The sequence below is a fragment of the Thalassophryne amazonica genome, chromosome 13, assembly GCF_902500255.1.
Source record: "Thalassophryne amazonica chromosome 13, fThaAma1.1, whole genome shotgun sequence".
In the NCBI taxonomy this organism is placed as follows: Eukaryota; Metazoa; Chordata; class Actinopteri; order Batrachoidiformes; family Batrachoididae; genus Thalassophryne; species Thalassophryne amazonica.
Window position 1 is genome coordinate 57,150,604 of NC_047115.1, and position 24,686 is coordinate 57,175,289.

Sequence of the window (24,686 nt, forward strand, 5' to 3'; positions counted from 1 at the left end):
TACCACATAACCGAGTGTGTTCACATGCTGGAAATTATTAACTAACTAAAATAAATAAAAATTACTATTTCTGACATTAAATTATTGTTTCATTGCTGGTAATTAAGCAAAATGGTGAAAAGTAATGTTCTGCGAGTGGAACGCACAGAGAACTGTATGCACAGACAACATATCCCATCAGCCGTGATCATTTAGAAGTGTCATCTCTCTGCGATGTTGCTGCAGACAAAGCGTGACATGGAGTACAAATTAATTAACTGTAATCAAAACTGTAATAAGCTTCTTTTCATTACATGACTAAAGCCTGGGTCCCACCGAATAATGAAGGATGAAGAAGGAGCCACGCATGGGTGTGGAGTGATTATTCAAAGAATGACCCACGTTTTCATCTAATACGTATCCACTACTAAGGTGCCTCTCTATACCCCGCACGTGCCACGTAGAAGCCACGACCGACAGGTCATTATCAGTATCAGTATCAGCCATGCTAAGCCATGCTAAGCCACGCATGAGCCACGCAGTGCTGTGTAGCGTGATGTTATCAAGCTATAAAAACATTAAAAATAGTTACCTTAAGCTGTTCAAAATATATTCCACATGGAGCAGGAAAGAGGAAAAAAAAGCGTCCAGATGAAACAGTCCTCTGTGATTCCAGAAGTGATTAGAGGTGTTTTCAGCATCCAAGTTTTGGCAGAAAATGATTACATTATTTATATAGAGCTCAGCGCACAGAGCAGGTGGAATTGTGTGCAAGAGGAGAGCCGTTCCAAAAGTAGCCTCTCAGGTCCTGCGTAACTGCCAGGCACACGGATAATGGGCTTTTAGCAGACTCGTAATCACCACGCAAATGCCTCTAAGCCGTTGCAGTAACTCGATCACAAACTGCGCCACGCTGTTGTTGCTAAATTTTGAACATCTTGAAATTAGCGCCACGCTCAGAGAGGAGCCTCATTAACTGAAGATAATCCTCTAAGAGCCAATATGAACCACTATACTGCCACAATAGCTCACGAAACAAAAACTTATATTATAACTATAATTTTTTTTAATATTTTTATACCCATTTTCATGAAATGTTTTGCAGCCTTGACATGAAAGTGACATTAAAGTCCATCAATTGCAGTAATGATCAGTAATCTAACTAGAATGTACTGTATGCTTAGCATAGAAAAGTGCAAAACTATGTCCACCTGTGACACACTGAAAACAAGTGCAACATACACCATTAACTCTTTAAATATGCCCAACATTTTTTATATTCTGTCAGTTGGCACCATTTCAAAAAATAACTGAGTCCAAATGCTGAAACTGTCTGAAAATGCTGTAGTATGTGGTGCTGTAATGGTTCCACAAAAACAAAACAAAACAAAATGAAGATCTGTAGCATGTGCAGAACCGGTGTTGTGACAAATCTGCTCCCCTGCGATATTTGTCCCGCTGGTCTAAGATAATCAATATAGCAGCAACTTTACAAAGTGTGGCACAGAGTAAATCAAAAATGCACTGCATTTATATAGCGCTTTTCCATCTGCATAAGACGCTCAAAGTGCTTTACAACAATAATGCCTCACATTAACTGATGTCAGGCTGCTGCCATGCAAGGCGCCAACTACACACCGGGAGCAACTAGGGGATTAAGGAGCTTGCCCAAGGGCCCTTAGTTAGACTGGGATTTGAACCAAGGATTCTCTGTCTCAAGTCCAACTCTTAACCATTAGTCCTACACGTCCCCTCTCCATTCAGTCTTTTAATCTCACCTGTTGCCTGCTGTCAGTCAGATTCATCATCACAGCCTGCCGAAAAGAGCTTATCCACAGAAGATAGCTTTGTTTTAGAATTAGACGTGTGGAAAAGGTTTATTTCCTTATTGTGGAAAAAAAAGTGTCCCGCAGTGGGGGGGGGGAGGAATAATAATTACAGGAACCTGACCAATGAGACGTGCCGTAAGAAATTCCGCCAGGGGAAGTATGCACTGGCTGATAAGGAGTGCCATCATTTGCAGTGGAGTCGGGGAGAAATCCGAGGACCATGTGACAGCTCACCAACATTATCGGAAATCTAAATTTTGGGTGAAAATCTCAAAAAAGCTGAAATCTGCCTTTCCGTGGAAAACTTACATGTCTGCTGATTGGTGAAGCCACATATCCAAATCGACAGTCTAATAAGACCTCCCCCTTTTTAAATTCTCATCAGATCGGCACTGATCTCATGTATGGCCTTTTGACAGCCCAGTTGAGGGAAACTAGTCATAGTGACGGAGAAATTTAATACCTGATGTTCACATCCCATAATTTTGCGTAATCAGATGGGCACACCCCAAACTGCATATTCATGAAGACAAACATGTTAGACAGTATGTGCTATTTTGCACATTGGAAATCTGCAGACTTTTTTTTGCAGCAGCAGCAGCATTTTGTGCTTGTGCAAGATTTTGCACAAACAAACCATCAAATCAGGTTCTGTATGTCTATTTATATTTCGGTATATTAAAGCACTTTTGGTTGTTCAATAACTTTGGGCATAAAACTCTGATAATACAAAAATGGGCTCTTTTGCATTTATTTCTGAAGACAGTTTCCTCATTTCTTTATTCAGTATTTTTTAAACATAATTTATTTCTAAAGCTTTAAAATAAAGTAACTTTACTTACTGAAAGCATAGTTATCTATTGTAAAAATGATTCAACGTCAATAAATATAAGAATTGTGGAAGAAACAAGAGTTGTGCTCCTTTGGTGTATTAACACTGTAGTTTAGGATGCAGACAGAATTTGAAGGAACAGTAGAGGTATATCTAAAGTCATTATTAAAATTACAAATATCTGTGTCTGTATGGTTCAATTTTAGCAAAAACTATCCGAACCAACACAGACACCTTTGAACCTTGGATTTAATAACATAGTGGGAAAAAAACTTCAAGATTTCTCTTGACTGGGGCAGCAGTAACTAACAGCTGCAGATTAATTTCCATTATGCTAACCAAATGACTAATGGTATGGTGATGACCTGGCAGCACAATGGGCCAATTGTGCGCACTCTTGCCTCACAGCAAGAAGGCACAAGGTTCAATTCCTCCAATACCCAGTTGCTTACCGTTTGGAGTATATATGCTCACCCTGTGGCTGTGAGGGCTTCCTCTGGGCACTCCCAGCATCAAAACCTGCACATTAGGTTCATGTTCCTTTCTCTACCCTTGACCAACCATCTACAGACCTGGAGTTGGTCCCCAGACTGTGGCTGACCACTGCTCCATGTGGTATCCAACTATAATTAGGATGGGTTAAATGCAGAGGACAAAGTTTTATGTATGCAATAACAAATGAAAGCTCCTCTCTCAAGAATAGAAAATGGTCAACATGGCACTGAGCACTAGCCAATATGCTCTTGTCATTACAACTATGTGACAAACATGACAATAAATTCAGCATCTTGACAGAGTGTCGAGTTATATTTTTATTTCTAATCTCCACATCCACTCATGAGAGTTTGCAATTTGGACAATTAACAAATGTGAAATGACATCCATGTTTGCAAAAATTATAAGCCGCTTTTTATGTGGGAGGCCATGCAAATTAAAAGGGACCTCTTGTAAATTGTTTTGGTATAATAGTATTTATTATTGTAAGTGGTAAATAAAACTAATATTTACAGTTATTTTCAAAATGAGCATTTTCTATTAATAATTATCGCACTAAACATCACTCATCATTCATCTTCAACCGCTTTTCCGGGTTTGGGTCGCAGAAGCAACAGCTCCAGCAGGGGACCCTAACCCTGGAACACCTCCCTAGGGAGGCACCCAGGGGGCATTCTTACCACTAAATATATTCGGTAAAAATAAGTCACCACTAGAGGCACTGCATTTAAACCAGTAGTGTGACGTAAGCGTGTGAGTAATGTGTTTATATACACCTGGAAGCCAGATGCTCGGAAGCTTTTTCACTTATTACAAGGAGACCAAACAGCGCAATTTAACATTTTGTAGATTCTATTTTATTTTATTTTTGTGCTGGTGGATCATGGGATGTATTTTCATCACGGGACAAGTTGACTGATGGCTGTGATAAATGCTGATGTCACGTGAATGATTGAGGTGCAGCCAGTGACTCTTCAGTTTTTAAAATAAGTTAATTTCTTTTGTTGTGGAACAAAATGCTGGTGTTCTCTGGTCAAGGCTGAAAATACAGAGGGACTTCTTTTAAAATGCTACGTTTCTTCAGTCACGGCAAGGAACTATTTTCATACACCATTATCCACAATCAGGACGCATTATGTGCATAAGTTTTCATCAGGCTGTAATGACGAATTCGACTGATATGGTGCAACAGGTAAGATTAAGACTTTGGCAGTAGCTCGCCCCGCATTTACACACTTTCTGAAGTCAAATAATGTTAGGACTGCAGTATCTTTCAGCAAGTTTTTTGGTTTTGAAGCCATTCTCAGTGGGGCATGTGACGAACTGCGAGTAGCCATCATGTTAGTGGCTGAGTCTATAAGTGAGTGAGCCAAACTCTATTTTTAGACAAGTGTATAAACAGCTGGCCAAGTCTACCAACACACAGAAGCTGTTTGTGACAATCGCGCTGATCGCACAGGAACTTGGTGAAACTTTTGTCAGTCCGTGTTATCGACATTCTCCATCTGTTGCACACAGAATTCAATATGGATACATTAAGGCGGGAGTGTGGTCCTCACACGCATACGTCATAAAATTTCTGACCAATCAGATGTGTTCTTTACAATTTTTCATGTTATCGATTTGTTAATTATCAAAAACAAAAAAACTCATAAGAACTGTGGGAAATGTGTGTTTTTAGTATGTTTTATCAGATAAAATTATTATTTTTAAGCTAGTCCCTCTTTAAACTCTGGTGTGATGTATACTCCATAAAATACAGTAGTTACATTAAATTCAACTGAATTTTATAAGTATAACCTAAAAATTACAAAATGTCTCAGTATGCTTCACATAATTCACATCCTCTCTCCCTGGAGCTCTTCAAAGAAAGAGGAGAACTCCATGGATAGCACCACAGTGACCAAAAAAAAAAAAGTAATGTACCAGAAGAAGGGCCTTTAATGTCACTGTCCATACATGAATACATACGACAACAATTTTCCCCTGCATTAACCCATTCCAATTACAGTTAGACACAATCCAACCACGAGGAGCAGTGGCCAGCCACAGTCTGGAGCCTGGGGACAGACTCCAGATATGGAGATGCTGCCTTCAGGGGCAGAGAAAGGAGCAGGCCCTAAATAAGCATGTTTTTGACAGTAGGATGAAACCGGCATGCCTGGTGGAAACCCACTCAGACACGGGGAGAACATGAAAGCACCACACAGAAAGGACTAGGTGGCAAGTGATCCTTTGACCTTCTTGTAACTGTGCCAATCACATGCCATTGTGCCTCCAATATCAATAGCAGAAATATGTAAATATGTATACCATATTTTTCGGACTATAAGTCGCACTTTTTTACATGTTTTGGCCAGGGTGTGACCTATACTCCAGAGCGACTTATAAATTAAAAATATACCGGTAGATTCTCAATTAATTTACCGTAATAAAACAATATCACGTGACAGAGTCGTTCTATGTTTTAAAATGGCCACTGGAAACGGAAATGCAATGCATTATGGGCACTGTAGTATGGCGGCCACCCTATAGGTCACGCTGGTAACGATAACCAATCAGAGAACAGAACATTGGACACGTATTCCTCACCTCACCCAGACAATGATTGTGAAACAGCGTGCAAAGCAGACGAACACAGTGCTTGCTGTTATTCCGGGAGGGCTAACAAAACAGCTTCAACCCTTGGATATCAATGTGAGCAGAGTGTTTAAGTTGACACTGAGAGCTGCATGGGAGCACTGGGTGAGCGACGGTGGAGGATTAGCGTCTGCACTTGGAAGAAGCTGGCGTCGACACCACGGGGAGGTCATGAGCTGCGCAGGTAGGTGCTGCACGAACACTGGCAGCTGACATCTGGTGTGTACTATGGTCCACAGCGGGTAATGTGTCAGAAAAGAACCGTTCAGTGATGGTGCGGGTTATGGTTCCGCTCGCAATGTGGTCCGCAAAATACAAACATATCCGTAGGTAAAATGCAGCTCATGAGAGGGCGCTCAAGGCTTCCTGCAACTTCTGACTACCATAGAAAAACAAAAATTTCAACATTACTGATAACTTAACAAGTCAACGGAGAAGGCCCGAAAAAATGCCACCAAAAAGAAAATCATACTCTGCAGATTACAAGTTGCGACTGGTGAAACATGCATCCGAAAACGGTAGCCATCACAATATTATCATCTGAACTTTTCATGTTAACATACCTGTATGTCCATGCGACTTACTTATGGTTTATTTTTCTTTATAATGGATATAGTGGCTGGTGCGACTTATACTCCGGAAAAATAAATTATTTTGGATAAATTATCCAAAATTATGAATTTATCAGACAAGACCAGCTCCAGATGTTGCATATGAGAAAAAACACAGGGGAAACTCAGCACAGTGCAACTTCAACCTGTTGCTTCCAGAGTCACATATTTATGGTGGATTGGAACAGAGAAGGATGTTCATACACGATTAAATGTACAGATTAAATGAGATTTGAGATTTTCTGGTAAAACGTAGCTGAAATTTCATATCTTTTAAAAAAAATCTCTGTGCCACGCCACCATAGAAATGTATACCTGGTGATACAAGAGACAAAAGCTGCACTATGCCCAGTTGTGCCAATGTCAGGCACAGAGTCTGTAACTCCTACAACTGCTGTGGTGAGCTTCCCTCACTAGTCTACTTGTTGCATAGAACCTCAGTTTTTCAGAACTTCCAACTGCATACAGAGTTACCATAGAATACCATATTGTTTGACGTTCTTAATGACTGATGTGCATAAAGTACAAGACATACTGAATGCTAATATATCCTATATGATGACTTGTCTTAAGAAAATTGGCTGTAAAAGTGATGACTTAGAATTTTGTATTTTGTCCAATTACTAATGGGTTCTTAAAACAGAGGAACTGCATCTAAAAATGGTTGTAATTCTTTAATGCAGTTTTTAATTAAATCATTTGAGTTAAAGCTGAAAGGTAAATTCTCTCTCTCACCACAACAGGCACGCACGCACGCACGCACGCACGCACGCACACACACACACACACACACACACACACACACACACACACACAGTACCAGTCAAAAGTTTGGACACACCTTCCCATTCAGTTGAATATATGCTATGTTGTATTCTCGCTTTCCGCAGGATAGTTTTGAACACTTTCACCACCCAAATAAAAGCTATCCACCATTATTTTCTACAGCACATCAGCCAGCACATGTCTGATTTGATACTCTCTCAGTTGCATGCGTTGTCTCTGCTTGATACTTCCTTCTCATGGTACAAGGTACAAAAGCTGTTATAAAAACAGGAACAATTTCCAAAATGACACATTACAAACTAGAACATAAATTATTTGTCTAAAAAAAGCTGCCACATTTTCACAGTTCTGTGCCATGCAAAAATTTAGATCTGTGGGTGAAAAAGGGTTACTTCATCCCAGCCAGCTTGTGTAGACAATAGATGCAGAGACAATATCAACATCAACAATCATCTTGATTCATCAAATGAAACATGAGGAAAAAATAAAACATGATTGCATCTGATGAACTTTGATGCACAGATCAATAGAAAGAGCAACTTTGTTTTACCTGTGTAACATGCCATAGCTATGTCTGCCACCTGCTGGATGGTTATTGGATGCAGGATAAATTATCCAAAATTATGAACAGCTGTGCATGAAACTCACACAGAGTTTGCCTGCCTCCTCATTACTGGACACACCATGTGCTTGTCATTCCGCTGTGCTCAGCTAACAAGTTAGCACCAGCATGAAGAAGCATGCTCACTAACACTGCAGCAGATAAGACAATATTTACAGACAAATCTTTCAAATGGTGATCAACGCACCACATTTAGCACAAATACACCTTAAGCATAAATCTATTGAAAAAGCAAAGTGTCCACTTGGATTTTCAATAGGTGGTCAGGTAGGGGTCAATTGAAGTATTACATAAAAGTCCAAATTTAAAAAAGCTTTAATCATATTGAAAGGTATTCCACATTATTATCACTTTACCGAGGCGTTGCTAGGCCGGTAGCATAGATTTACGTCGACGCTACCTGGCTATACCCACCCACAGTAGTGAACGAGTATCGGCATACCCGCCCGCTGTGCGTAAACAAGTGACGTTATAACGCACACGCAGCCCAAGAACTGTCCGCAGAGGAAAAGATGAAAAGGCGAGAAGTTTGTGTTGGTCCCAATATGGATATTCCTGATGATTTTATCATGGATAATACGACAATGAACAGCAGCCAAAGCAGCCAGCTTGATGAGGACGCACTGGCGGATTTGGAGAGCAGCGTGCGCCAGCCAACACAACAAAAGTTAAAGTGAGCCAACATTTTATGTACGAGTTTGCTGGGTGTCGTGTGTTTTGAAATGACATTAAATATTGTTCATGTGATTCCATGTGTTGTGTATCTCAGTAAGTGATAATAATGCAAATAACATGCTGTTGTCATGCGGTATGTATTTTCTGAGTCCCTCCGTCCATGCTGTCGCCCACAATGACAGATATTCGCCCTTGTCTAACTCGGGTGAATATCTGTCATTTTGGGCGACTAGGCATGGACGTCGGGCCTCTGAAAATGCATACTGCCCTCCAAAAGCATGTTATTGTATTATTATTTGTCTGATCATAAAGATTCTAAAAAGGTACAGTTTGGATTATCTACAGTATGACTGAAGTCTATGGAGTTATGGGTAAAAATATCAAAAATACTGACAATGGTCAATTTCAGATTGTACAGGGGTCAAAAGTTAAACTTGCTCCAATTCTGGTAAAAAAAAGTGATGGAAATAATTGATTGAGCAAATAGAGTTTTAAAAAGAAATAGTTTGCATGTGTCATGCTTCATTATCATATTACAGGGTGACATATGTCATGTCATAGAATCCAATGGATGCAGACATTGACTTTACTGTGGAATATCTTTTAATATGATTGGAGCAGTTTTAAATTCTGAACCCTGTGTAATTCTTCAACTGACCCCCACCTGCGCACCTATTGAAAACTCAAGTGACACTCTGCTGTTTAAAAAGGGGAATGTCTAAGGAGTATTTGTGCCAAATGTATCACCATCTGAACGATTGTTTCAGTTAGTTGTTGCACTGCAAGTGGGCAAATTTGGTAAGAACTATACAACACAATAAGAAAGTAAAACCAAAACCTCTCAACTGTATTTTAAATCAGTGATGTCTCAATACAGTGCTCCAGAACATTTCAAACCCTGTTACAAACATTTTTTCAGAGTCTGTATCAAAGGAAAGGCATCACATGACTTGCTGAATTGAGCCTCAGTATGCCACTAACTGATTCAAAAGAAATGCTTTGAAACACTCCAGTTGATTTGACCCCTCTCGTGTTTAAGGATATTAAAACACAAGTGAATGAATTAGAATAGTTTTGAATTTCAAAGTTAAAAGCTAAAGTCCAGGGAGGGTCTGTAGGTGTGTTACACTGTTTGTTGATAATGAGGAAATCAAAATCATAATAGAACATTTTATATTCATGTTGTGCTTGTGGGGCAGCACAGTGGCTTAGTGGTTAGCACTGTTGCCTCACAGCGAGAAGGTCATGGGTTCGATTCCCACCTGTGGCCTTTCTGTGTGGAGTTTGCATGTTCTCCCCATGTTTGCGTGGGTTCTGTCGGGGTGCTCCGGCTTCCTCCCACATCCACGACATGCAGGTTAGGTGGATTAGAAACTTTAAATTGTCCATAGATGTGTGTGCGGGTGTGAATGTGTTTGTCTGTCTATATGTGGCCTTGCAACAGACTGGCGTCCTGTCCCTCCTCGCGCTCTATGATTGCTGGGATAGGCTCCAGCCCCCCGCAACCCTTAATTGGACTAAGCGTTTGAAGATGAGTGTGTGTGAGTGTGTTGTGTTTGTGGCTTACTGTCACGGGTAAAAACACCAAATTAAAGGAGACGTATTTTTTTTCTACCTGCATTTATGGGGAGTAGACAGAACGTTGCTCAGAAAAATAAAGTGAGAGAAAACGATACCATTTTGGACTGACTTGGCACAAGAATTCTGATATGGTTATGATTACCTTCACCAAGGAGATTATGATCTGACACAAGTATCTTGTATTTTTGGGAAGATTTCTCAAAAATAAATGACTGTTTAAAAAAAAAAAAAAAAGGTGAAAATGCCTGGAGTAGAAATCACTTGACTTTGGGACATAATGAACTTTTAATCATTTTAGCATTTGGCGATTTTATCCCCCTACCCCCAAATTACGACAAACAAAATCATGTAGGGTGTCATGTAGACATGAATGAAAAACTGAATATGGGTAAAAAGAAATGACCAAAATGTCACTAATCATGTCATCATGAGTTCAGAAACCTGGAGGGTTACTGGTGATTGATGATCACATCCAGTCCATTCTTAGAACCCACTGCTGACTCCCTCAAAGCAAATGTTGCACATCTGTGTCAGCAAAGCAGTTGCCTGGTGCTCAACAGCAACAGGCATTAAGGCAACAAAAAACAAAATATGGCAAAAAAAACAGTATATATCCCCAATGAACTTTATTTGTTCATTTTATTGTTGAACTGACCACAGAGGGCTGAATAATCCATCCTTTCTGTGCCACTTTGTAGAATTTAAAAATCCCACAGAGTGTAAACTAAACAGGCTGCATGTAATTTCTAACTAAACCAAACAACTTCTATTTTTATTCACTTTTTATTTGAACATAACGGAATTCAAGTCACTGAATCTGCCAACCTTGTGCAAATGTGTGCCAATGACAGATGCTAGCTCATAAAAGTGGCTCAAATTTGCAAGGAATGCAGTTAACAACTCGAGGTCTATCAAGCTCACAAAATGATACCACCGGCTCTACTATGCTCCTTGGTTGCATATATTACCTATTGTGGTATTACGTATTTTGTGATGAAATACCTGAATTCACATATGAGTTAACTGCAAGACAGGTAATTGACAAAAAGTTAACAAAACAACAACAAAAATTGAAGCATCTCTTTTTGAAGATGTGAAACAAAATTATTTTCCTGCCTCTACATCTCTATACGGTGTGCTCCATTAAGCAGTTTGGTAGGAGATGCGGTTACAAATTCAATATCATACAGTATGGCAAGTCCCTTCGGATTCTCCCTTTTTTCACTTGGGGTCGCCGCAGCAGATACGAGATGGATCTGCATGTTGACTTGGCACAAGTCTTATGCCAGATGTCTTTCCTGACACAATTCCACATTACATGGAGAGTGAGTAGTGGCAGAGCCCTCTGCTCTGGAAATCACTCGGTCATCACCCAATCCCAATATAATACAGTATGATGCATTAAAAAAGGCCAATTATTTCTAACTGAAGATGTTAGATCACCATTATTTTCATTCATGTACATCTTCGTGTGGTATGCTACCAGTGAGTGAGGTTTCATTGAAATTTATCAATCAATTTATCAGGAGTTATACTTAGTATGAGGTCAACACCATACAGTATGATGCATCAATTCACCACAATATTCCAGTTATCTCCCCTTGAATATATCAGACCAGAATAAGTTTCCCTAATGAACAACTTCATATGGTGTGCTACCATTGTGTGAAATTACATACACATTGTGTAAGTTGCGTTTATAAGACTCATGAACAGATGGATGGGGTGATTCCTATGCATCCCCAAAATTTTTGTTGGGGGGGTGGGGTAATAACAAAGATAAATTGTACATCTTTTTAGTACACTACAAAATATTTATTTAAATGATACTGTTCCATAAATAAACACAAAAATCAACACAATTATAACCCAATGTCACTATACATTAAATTTACACGGGCCAGGCTACTTAAATACAGTGTGATAGCTGGCCTAGAGTTTGGAGATTAATGCGCAACTACACATCACGTCATCGTAAAGAAACATAATACCTTTCAACTGTGCAGTTATCTTCATGCCTCTATAGAACTGCATGTGCTGGTAATTGCAAACATTATTGGAAAAGGTGACATTTCATAGTGAGATATGAACTAATGACACTACGAGCTCCGTTTTGGTTTCAATATCAGCACGAGTAGTGCCCCAATTTGTTGTTTCCATGACTACTTTGAAATCTGTATTTCAGCCTGATTTGTATTTAGGCTGGTGGAAAGGAGGGAGTGGAACTGACATGAGGTGATACAAAATGATTTATTGGCATTTCAGAGGAAATTGAGGCAAGCTGAAAACACCTGTCAGAATGACTTGTAACATCACTTTGATGATTCTGTCAACATGCTTGTCAAAATGGATGCAATCTGCAGCAAACGCAAAATAAGACTAAGCATGTTAATTACACACTCTCTAAACAGCATAAATATTTAAATATGCACTAAAATGACACATTCTAATATTGTGAGAAACATTTTCTATTTCATTGGAGCTGTAGGGTTTTTAATTACCAAAATTAAAATAAGAAAAAAGCTTAAAACATTTTAGTTATATGTAATGAGTCTAGAAGATGTAATATTTTAGCATTCCGGACTATGAGACAAAAATGTTTTTTTTTTATTCTTATTTTTTGACACACACACACACACACACACACACACACACACACACACACACACACACACACACACACACACACACACACACACACACACACACACACACACACACACACACACACACACACACACACACACACACACACACACACACTTTTCACATGTCAGTGTACAACATAAAACATATGATTAATGACAGCGCTCAAGCCCTACCTTGCCCAAACAAATTGACTGGCCTGACTGGTCGCAATATGTCTGTGAAGAACAGACTCATTGGTTCACTTTATGTGCAGACAAAGAAAAAATTTTTTAAACTTTACAAACACAGCTTGGAAAGTCACCAAAAACTTGCGCAGTCATTTAAAGCTCTACCATACAGAAGCTTTTATGAAGGTAAGCTATTAGGCTGTGTGGATGTGTAATAAATGTTAGTTTAGCTGGAACATCAAATTAGATTATTTGTCATTTAAACTGACGTAAAATGTAAGTGTGTGACTAGTTACAATGAGCAGCTACTATTAATAAATTGGCTTTCATATTAACATCAAATTACATTCCACATCCTGTTAAGAATAAGAACTGTATTAATCCCGAAGGAAATTGTTTTGCCAGAGTGTTGAAACAGTAAACATTGCTTTTTTTTTTTTTTTTTTACACAATGAGAACAATGAGTACAACATGTTTATGCAAATGACTGAAGACACTTGCGCAAGATGTTGACAGTATTGCACATCGCTCTGAGAAACTGAAAAACTCTGATCGTTATGTATTCATCCTGCAGTATACAGTCTGATTGACACAGGTAGGAAGGACCTCCTGTGGCATTCTGTGAGCTCCTCAGTGGCATCAGTCTTTGGCTGAGGGTGCTCTGACAGGACATTAGTGTGACATGCAGGGGATGGGAAGTATTGTCACAGATTGGGAGCAATTTGCTCAACACCCTCCTCTCCCAACACCTCCACCACAGACTCCAGCTCCATCCCCAGAACAGAGCCAGCCCTCCTGATGAGCTTGTTGAGTTTTTTCATGTCAGCCAGCTTCAGCCTGCTGCCTCAGCACACCACAGTGTAGAAGATGATGCTGGAGACCATTGAGCGACAAAACATCTGCAATATATTTCTGCAGACATTGAAAGATGTGAGCCTCCTGGGGAAGTACAGTCAGCTCTGACCTTTCTTATACACAGCATCTGTGTTTACAGTCCAGTCCAGTTTGTTGTCTATGTGGACACCCAGGTACTTGTAGTAGTACACAATGTCCACCTCGGTTCCATTAATGGTAACGGGGTTCGGATAGGTCTTTTGTCTTCTGAAGTCCACCACCAGCTCCTTTGTCTTATATATGTTGAGTTGCAGCTGGTTGACTCCACACCACTCTACAAATCTGTCCACCACACTCCTGAATACGGTTGGGTATTGAGAACCAGTTCTTTTCCAGTATTGTTAAGAAATGACTGGATCCACCGACATGAACAGCCTTTGTGCTTAATGATTCCCTTATCAGTCCTTCAGAGCGGCCGTTGTTTTGGGGGGTGTTTGTCGGGAAAATAATCATGTCTCTACAATGATTACAGAACCCCTGCAGGGTCTGTAATCAGCCATTTCTGCAGCGCAGCTCTTCTTTGAAGCTTGAAGCAATGAAGCATTAATCCGACCCACTGCTTCATTGGATCTTTGTTTTATTTCGCTTTATCTTAATTTTTCCCGCTACAACCCCAAAGAGCATATGTCTGTGAGTAATATTTACCTTTTTATTTTAAACTGACCTGTTATGGTCTTCTGAAACAGTTGACAGATGTATATTATAACTTAAAAATGGGACCGATGCGGCATTTTCAACGTTAAACTTAACATTAAGATGTTCGCATCTCAGCATGTTTGTGTGCATTTGTTTTCTGTATAATAATTAATGGCTCAGCGTTTGTTGTCGTAAGAGTCAAATGTATTACAAATTGTAATATTTTTTAAATTTATTTTTGTTTATATGTTAATAATAATAGCAACAACAATAATAATAGTAATAATAAGGAATAATGCTACAATACAATTTTAGAGAAAGAGACAAAATGAACCTGATTAAAAACACAACAGAAAATATAAAACCAACTAACAATGAACATAAAAAAAATAAATACATATAGAAAGAAATAAGTGTTTCCTGTGAACACCTAGTGACTCTTACACCTCCACTTCATCCCTGTTTTATTTAAGTTGAATGACAATTTGTTTCGGTCAAGCCATATTTTCAATTTGTTAATTTCTTCAGTGATTTCCTCCAGAACTATCTGCCAAGCTAGAAAACTGCTGCATCCCAGTAAGAGCAGAATACTACTGGAATGAATTTGAATAAGGAAAGTTGGGGTTTTTTTCTCACCAAAATGGATGCTGCACTCACTGCAGTTTATTGTCTGGAATAGTCCCAGATTGCATTTCAGAGCTTCTAGAATTCAAACATTTTTGTGCAGGTGGTATTGGGGGGTAATTTTGGGTTACAGCTTTTTTTGTTTTTCACCACTTTCATCCCTGAATATGTCAATCGTGAGTCACTTTCTTGTGGATTAAAGTCACTAACTGGGACTACTGTCTTGTTGCGAGAAAGAAACGAGAATCGTCCTCCGTTTTGTTCACACAGCTCCAAACGCTGCGTGGCTCTGTGCCGAGTCAAGTTAGAACGATAGAGTCCAGTCGGAATTAATAAATTCAAAGCGAAACGCCATTTAAATCAGTTGACACCTCTTCCAAATGTTGTAATACAAACAAACTGCAATCGATTAAAACTTTTTTTCTCAGAAAATGAGACATCCTGCGCTGATGAGCAGCAGCCAGCTGAGCTCAGCTCAGGGGTATGGAGAGACATTCATGCCAAAATGACTGAAAGGAAAAGCTTTTGACAAAAACTACAGATTTTGTTTATTTTTATTTATGTCCAGAGATCAAGGATCCAGTGACCACTTTTATATTTATTTACTTTAAGACTCAATAAAATGTTGTTGACATAGAAAACCTGTAAAGCCTACTTTTCGTGCACAGAAAATTCACAAGAGGTATTGATAAGGGAACTGATAAGGAATTGGATCGATAAGCAGAATTGATAATGCATCAATATCAATAAAAACTTATCAATACCCATCCCTATTCCTGAATTACATACTACATTAAACTCAAACTGACATCAGAGAGTAAATACTGAATGAAAACCCACTGCATGTGAAAGGTAATACTGAGGCTAGTTTGGTGGTATGGTATGGTGACTCATTTTTGTCTTTAAACTTTAATTCATTTTCTGTACATGCTTAACCCAATTTAGGGTTTTTTGAAACATGGAAAATTTCATTTGTGAAGAAAAATTGCTATTTTCATAAAAATAGGAACATTTTCTTAAGAGTAAAGCAGTAAGACATTACAAACTTAACCTTTCCCAGCAAAAACCCTGTATTAAATACATGATGTATATTTATGCTGTTGCCAAATGTTCCTCAGAAGTAAATGTAACTTTAGTCTGACATTTTCTTCAGCAAGCCATTCATAAAACTCTATGACTAATTCATAGAAACACATAATTTCAGTAGGCTAAAAGTAACGGTAATAAAAAGACTAAAATAATACTAAAACTAATGAGAAAGCATAATCATGTGTTGGGAACCGGTAATTTGAACACTGATAATCTGCAGCACAGAACTGAATTGCCTTAATGTTGGATGGTGACTTTGGTAGATAAATTAGAAGGTTTGGTAGATATTCACTGTAGTTTGTTTTGTTTAATGATGCGTGTTTGGAAATAAGAATAGCCAGCTAATATATTGGAAATTGGCAGATGTGCTTTCAAAATTTAGAGCTGAAAGGCTTTGCAGTTTAGGGAGACCAAACACTGAAGTGTTATGTGGCTGAATGTTTAAGGTAGGAATATAAACAAAAAAGAAAAAAAAAAACAAACAAAAACAGCTGAATGTGACTGGAAATGGAATCAATTCCCTGTTCACTAAACTGCACAGTCCTTTGAGGTTCTTGGTGAAAACTGATCTTACTGAAGACTTGTCCAATATGCACTCATTTAGGATGTACAGATCAAATATGGAACAATCAGATCAATTTTGCTCAAGTTGCTATGTGCACAAGAAAATGTGTCTGATACATGTATGCATGGACAGACAGATGCATAAACCGAGCACAGATCGATATCCCCCTTGAGGTTTTATAGCCATTGAGGGATTAAAAAAACAACAAACCAGAAAACTACAAGTAAATGAAAATAGGCTGACAAAATTAACATGGGACTGGAGGACACAAGGTTTAAACAATTACTTTGCAAGACACTCAATATACACTAAAAGCCCATCGAAATCAATTATTAAATTTATGAAACACACACAAAACACCATGAGAATTCAGTAATCAAAAATTCCCTGAAAATCTCCCTCTAAGTGTATATGCATCATGACATCACCAATTTAATCAATCATAATTTACTGTTAATATTTAAGTGAAACAAACAATAGTTTTTACTGTGTAACAAGTCAAGTACCTGCAAATTATAATTTACTTTCATTTCTCTCCAAAGCTATCTGTGCTGACTACTGTTTTAATACAGTAACATGCTTTTGGAGGGCGGTATGTATTTTCTAAGTGTCTCTGTCCATGCTGTTGCCCGCAATGACAGATATTCGCCCTCGTCTAACTTGGGCAAATATCTGTCATTTTGGGCGACTGGGCATGAACGTCGGGCCTCTGAAAATGCATACCGCACAACAACTGCATATTATTTGCATTATCATCACTTACTGAGATACACAACGTGCGGAATCACAGTAACAATATTTAATGTAATTTCAAAACACACAGCACCAAGCAAACACGTACATAAAAAGTTGGCTCACTTTAACTTTTGTCGTTTTGGCCGGTACCGTGCTGCTCTCCAAATTTGCCAGTGCGTCCTCATCAAGCTGGCTGCTTTGGCTGCTGTTCATTGTCGTACTATCCATGATAAAATCCATTCGGAATATCCATATTGGGACCAACACACACTTTTCGCCTTTTCATTTTTTCCTCTGCGGACAGCTCTTGGGCCGCGTGCGCTATGACGTTATCAGTTTATGCACAGCAGGTGGGTATAGCCAGGTGGCGGAAATGTAAATCTATGCTACCGGCCCAGCAACGCCTCAGTAAGTGATAATAATGCATAATATTCACCAAAGCACCACAAATAACATGAGTTAAACATTAGGCAAATAAACAAATTACTGGTTTGAAACTCACTGGCATCATGTGTATTCACACAGTTGTGTGTTCACAGCCGATTAACTGAATTAAGTGAAGTCACAGAGATAGCAAAAGGCCACACACTACATTAGTAGATATCTGTCATTATTATTCCAGTCAATTTGTGAGGATTGATTCCTCACAAACTGTGTTGTAAGTTCTTACAACATTTCACTAATCAACTACTGTTACTTTGCAGTGCAAGTGCAGATGACACACTTACCCTCAGGGGCATCGGCATCACAGATTTTTGTCAAGCCTGAAGTAGTACTCCCAGATGCATGACCTACCGAGGACATCTTTTATTTATTTATTTATTTTTTGTTGGGTGGGGGGCAGAGAGAGAGAGAGAGAGAGAGAGAGAGAGAGAGAGAGAGAGAGAGAGAGAAAGAGACATAAGATACAAGTATAACTAGGATGCAGACAATACTGGCAAGGAAATTAGCCTGATTAAACCAGTACAGTTGTATATAAAGTTTGGGCACCCCTGATGATTTCTATGATTTTCTTTATAAATCATTGGTTGTTTGGATCAGAAATTTCAGTTAAATATGTCACATAGGAGACAAACACAGTTATATTTGAGAAGTGAAACGAAGTTCATAGGATTTACACAAGCGTGAAATAATTCTTTAAACAAAATTAGGCAGGTGCATAAAATTGGGCACCCCAACAGAAAAAAATACATCAATATTTAGTAGAGCCTCCTTTTGCACAAATAACAGCCTCTAAATGCTTCCTCGAGCTTCCAATGAGAGTCTGAATTCTGGTTGAAGGTATTTTGGACCATTCTTCTTTACAAAACATCTCAGGTTTGTTGGTTTCCAAGCATGGACAGCCCGCTTAAAATCACACCACAGATTTTCAATAATATTCAGGTCTGGGGGCCGAGATGGCCATTCCAGAATGTTGTACTTGTTCCTCTGCATGAATGCCTTATTAGATTTTGAGCAGTGTTTAGGGTCGTTGTCTTGTTGAAAGATCCAGCCCCTGTGCAACTTCAACTTTGTCACTTATTCATGAACACTGTTCTGAAGAATCTGCTGATATTGTCTGGAATCCATGTGACCCTCAACTTTAACAAGATTCCCAGTACCTGCACTGGTCACACAGCCCCACAGCATGATGGAACCACCACGGAGTTTTACTGTAGGTAACAAGTGTTTTTCTTGGAATGATGTGTTCTTTTTCACCCATGCATACCGGCCCTTGTTATGTCCAAATAACTCAATTTTAGTTTCATCAGGCCACAGCAGCTTATTCCAAAATGAAGCTGGCTTGTTCAAATGTGCTTTAGCATACCTCAAGTGACTCTGTTTGTGTGTACGCAGAAAAGGCTTCCTCTGCATTACAGCATCATACAGCATCTCTTTGTGCAAAGTGTGCTGTATCGTTGAATGATGCACAGAGACAGTATCTGCAGCAAGATCATGTTGTAGGTCTTTGGAGCAGGTCTGTGGGTTGACTATGACTGTTCTCACCATCCTTCACTTCAGCTTATCTGAGATTTTTCTTGGCCTGCCACTTCGGGCCTTAACTAGCACTGTGCCTGCGGTTTTCCATTTCCTCACTATGTTCCTCACAATGGAAAGTGACAGCTGAAATCTCTGAGATAGTTTTTTTGTATCTTTCCCCTAAACCATGATGTTGAACAATCTTTGTTTTCAGGTCATTTGAGAGTTGTTTAGAGGCTCTCATGTTGCCACTCATTAGAAGAAATGCAAAGAGGGGAAACATTTGCAAATGGCCACCTTAAATACCCTTTCACATGACTGGATTCACTTGTGTAAGGAGGTCAAAGGTCAATGAGCTTACCAAGCCAATTTTGTGTTCCAATAATTAGTGCTAAATGTATTCAATCCATAAATTGACAAGGGTGCCCAAATTTATGCACCTGCCCAATTTTCTTTAAATGATTATTGCACACTTTCTGTAAATACTAAAAACTTCATTTCACTTCTCAAATATCAGTGTGTTCACCTGCTATATGATATATTTAACTGAAATTTCTGATCCAGACAACCAATGATGTATAAAGGAAAATCATGAAAATGATCAGGGGTACCCAAACTGTTGCATACAACTGTATGCATTCTGCTGTGAAAAGTATTGCGATAACACAAAAGTAGTCCAGAGAAAACACATTGGCCCCTCACATTATAAAACTATTGATAATCAAAATGAGAAAATGTTGGGGCGATATGGAGGAAAAAAACCTTGCACCCTGCAGTGATCTTTACATTTACTTTGACTTCTATTTCAATGCAGACAGTATGAACCAAAGCTATGCATTTTGTGTGGTCATTTGTTTCATTTAAAAAAATCTGTTAAAAATATAAAGCAAAAAAACTCTGCAAGCTTAATATTTAATGAAAATACAAACAAGGAATTGCTCTTGACACATTAACAAAGTATCTTTATACATTCACAAAAAATAAATACAGTGACTGTTTAGTTTGTTTGTCTGCTACATGACATATTTAACTGACATTTCTGATCCAGACAACCAATGATTTATAAAGGGAAATCATGAAAATTATCAGGGGTGCCCAAACGTTTGCATACAACTGTATATACAGCTGCTCACCTTAAACAAGAACAATCAGACACTGCAGATCAGACCCTCATCTTCCCAAAATTACCTCACTGAACCAGAGCACTGATTTAAACCAGAGTATGTAATGCTAGTGGACATTAACACAGAGATGTCCTCTCTTGTTTCACTCTCAGGGTTAGCTATAACACAAATCCTTCAAACTGATGAATAAGGCCTGATCATTCAATTGTGAAGATTAAAATATCCTGTAATTTGAGCCCACATTTGGAGTCTGCTGGCTATGGACAATGTCTGGGCTACTGTGACAGCCTAACATACTTGCACTTTGCAGGACAGCCAAAACTCCAACAAAGAGGGCAGCTAGGTAAAGGTAAGGCTAACTATAATGTTTTAAAACTGTGTAATCAATTCTAAACTTTTTTTTCCATTTAATGAGGTAAACATACACGTTTTGCTCCTTTTTGCTATTGTTGTCTGGTCAGTGGCAACAAGAGGAAATTCACTCTTAGACCCTTAAGATCTGCTCACTAATGCAGTGTTTGCATTATAAATAAATAACGGACTGATTAAATTAATTTTGCTTATATATTTTGCTATATACCAATGTGATCCTTATGTCTTATAAAATATAACAGAAAAATGACCTGAATGCTGGGCATAAGATGAATGCTTTGATTAGAGTATACGTATTTTACAAGAATAAATCAAATTAAGCATAATTAAAGAATGCTTAATTTTGCAGCATTTGAGTAAAATGCTTCAATTACCCAATGAACAAAATAGCGAACATTAAAGAAACACTGAGACAGTGGTTTGACAAGTGCAGGTAATACGAATGGGTATGATGAGGTCAGCTATTACTTTATGTTTGTGCACCATATATATATATATGTATAAAGAGTATTTCAAAGCACAGTGTTTCAGAAAGTAGTACTCTAAATTTCCTTCCTTCCATCTCTCCATCCATCCATCCATCCATTTTCTATATCTGCTCACTCCAATTAAAAGTCGAGGGGAACACTCTGGACAAGATGCCAGTCTGTCACAGAGCCACATATAGACAAACAAACACATCCACACACACCTACAGACAATTTAAAGTTTCCAATTCACCTAACCTGCATGTCTTTGAAAGTGGGAGGAAGCCGGAGCACCCGGAGGGATCCCACGCAAACATGGGGAGAAAATACAAACTCCACACAGAAAGGCCACAGGTGGGAATCAAACCTGTGACCTTCTTGCTGTGAGGCAACAGTGCTAATCACTAATCCATTGTGTTGCCTACTGTCAAATTGTTGTTTAAAAAATGTATTTCCTTTTCTCTCTCTTTTGAGACAAGTACAAACACAACAGTGAAACAATGCAACTAAACAAATACTCCCACACATACAACCCCTGGCAAAAATTATGGAATCACCGGCCTCAGAGGATGTTCATTCAGTTGTTTAATTTTGTAGAAAAAAAGCAGATCACAGACATGACACAAAACTAAAGTTATTTCAAATGGCAACTTTCTGGCTTTAAGAAACACTATAAGAAATCAAGAAAAAAAGATTGTGGCAGTCAGTAACGGTTACTTTTTTAGACCAAGCAGAGGAAAAAATATGGACTCACTCAATTCTGAGGAATAAATTATGGAATCACCCTGTAAATTTTCATCCCCAAAACTAACACCTGCATCAAATCAGATCTGCTCGTTAGTCTGCATCTAAAAAGGAGTGATCACACCTTGGAGAGCTGTTGCACCAAGTGGACTGACATGAATCATGGCTCCAACACGAGAGATGTCAATTGAAACAAAGGAGAGGATTATCAAACTCTTAAAAGAGTGTAAATCATCACGTGATGTTGCAAAAGATGTTGGTTGTTCAGTCAGCTGTGTCTAAACTCTGGACCAAATACAAACAACATGGGAAGGTTGTTAAAGGCAAACATACTGGTAGACCAAGGAAGACATCAAAGCGTCAAGACAGAAAACTTAAAGCAATATGTCTCAAAAATCTAAAAATGCACAACAAACAAATGAGGAACGAATGGGAGGAAACTGGAGTCAACGTCTGTCACCGAACTGTAAGAAAAACGCCTAAAGGAAATGGGATTTACATACAGAAAAGCTAAACGAAAGCCATCATTAACACCTAAACAGAAAAAAACAAGGTTACAATGGGCTAAGGAAAAGCAATCATGGACTGTGGATGACTGGATGAAAGTCATATTCAGTGATGAATCTCGAATCTGCATTGGGCAAGGTGATGATGCTGGAACTTTTGTTTGGTGCCGTTCCAATGGGATTTATAAAGATGACTGCCTGAAGAGAACATGTAAATTTCCACAGTCATTGATGATATGGGGCTGCATGTCAGGTAAAGGCACTGGGGAGATGGCTGTCATTACATCATCAATAAATGCACAAGTTTATGTTGATATTTTGGACAATTGAAAGGATGTTTGGGGATGATGAAATCATTTTTCAAGATGATAATGCATCTTGCCATAGAGCAAAAACTGTGAAAACATTCCTTACAAAAAGACACATAGGGTCAATGTCATGGCATAGGGTTAATATCAACGAGCAGATGTGATTTGATGCAGGTGTTAGTTTTGGGTATGAAAATTTACAGGGTGATTCCATATTTTTTTCCTCAGAATTGAGTGATTCCATATTTTTTTCCTCTGCTTGGTCTAAAAAAATTAAGTTACTGACTGCCACAATCTTTTTTCTTGATTTCTTATAGTGTTTCTTAAAGCCAGAAAGTTGCCATTTGAAATGACTTTCGTTTTGTGTCATGTCTGTGATCTGCTTTTTTTCTACAAAATTAAACAACTGAATGAACATCCTCCGAGGCCGGTGATTCCATAATTTTTGCCAGGGGTTGTACATAAAAAAGGAGACTTGGGAGACATTACATCACATTATAGTCAAAGTAAATGTGAAACTGTACATGCATAAATGGGCAGATTGTGCACACAGTATAGACTGACAGACAGTGATTTAAAAAGCCTGTAGAGACCATGCTGCATCAAAACACAGTTCTACTCAAGTGGTTTAAGCTGAGTGAGTGCACTGAGTTATATGGAAATGTCAGTGTTTCCTCACCTGTACAATATATTTTTGACTGCCATACATGACATATTGTGGAGCAAGGCTATAGATCATATAGCTGGTGTGAAGAACAATCAAGAGAAGAATCATACAGAGGAACAGAAGAGCCTGTGGACAGGTTCTCTTTGGTCGTATTTTGTACAGCTGAAAAATAAACAAAAACAACACACGTCTAGCGGCAATTTTTCTTCTTTTTTTTACATCTATAAAAAAAAACATTATTTCTCAATATTACTTAAAAACAGTGACCTATAATCGCAAAAAGCAAGCAAATGTATAGACGTGCAGGCTATTTGTACCCTTATCCAGAAGAACCAGATGCCCATGTTGCGAATGCCAGCCATTGATGTGAGTACAAAGTACACAGTGATGACTGTGATCAGGATGTAATCCAAGGGGAAAACCTGTGATAGCAGGAACAGAGGTCAGCTACAATACATCTCTTACACAGACACATCACATAAAAGTCATCTCTGCTTTCTGTGGCAAAACATGCAGCATAAACAGTGACCTAATGCTGCCTTGCTGTTAATGAGCTGTTATTATCATCGCCGTGTTATCTGGGCCAAACAATATAAAGCACATCTATGATGCCGACAGTGGGAGCACAGGAGTCACACACCAAGACACAAAGACTGCATTTCTAATCTTAATGATTTAGACAGACACAAGCTTTAGTGCAACAGCCTATTATGCACAAAGGTAAAGGTGTGCCATTTTACTTTAATCAATTATATAAAAAGTTGTATTAAATAAATAATAATAATAAAAAAAAAACACAAAGCATATAACATCAGTATCAGCTAAAAAAAAGTTCTGTATCCTGCAACAGTCTGATTTAACATGAGGCTGGAAAAAAAACCTCTATATATACACACCACCTCATCATTGGTATGCCACACTTATATACTGGTTTAAATAGCTAGCCCATGTTTATAAATACTAGCTGTAGACGGTGAATCAATTCTACTATGTAGAAAGTAATTCTTTATTGGCTTGAGCTGTCAGTCATTTTCCCCCACTGCCATTCTGTAGTGCAGAATACTAAAATCAAGAAAGGGTGTTTCCTTGGGTTTCCAGACATGTGACAGTAATCTGGAGCAAAACTAAAT

General features: G+C 38.5%; 1 protein-coding gene across 1 annotated transcript in view; it reads right to left on the reverse strand.

Annotated features, from left to right (window-relative positions):
- Positions 1 to 24,686, reverse strand: part of lmbrd1 (LMBR1 domain containing 1) — a 178,795-nt gene that overhangs the window by 39,800 nt on the left and 114,309 nt on the right. Inside the window, 3 exon segments of the mRNA XM_034184354.1 lie at positions 18,138 to 18,213; positions 23,569 to 23,718; positions 23,874 to 23,978. Of these exon segments, the coding sequence (XP_034040245.1) occupies positions 18,138 to 18,213; positions 23,569 to 23,718; positions 23,874 to 23,978 (331 nt within the window).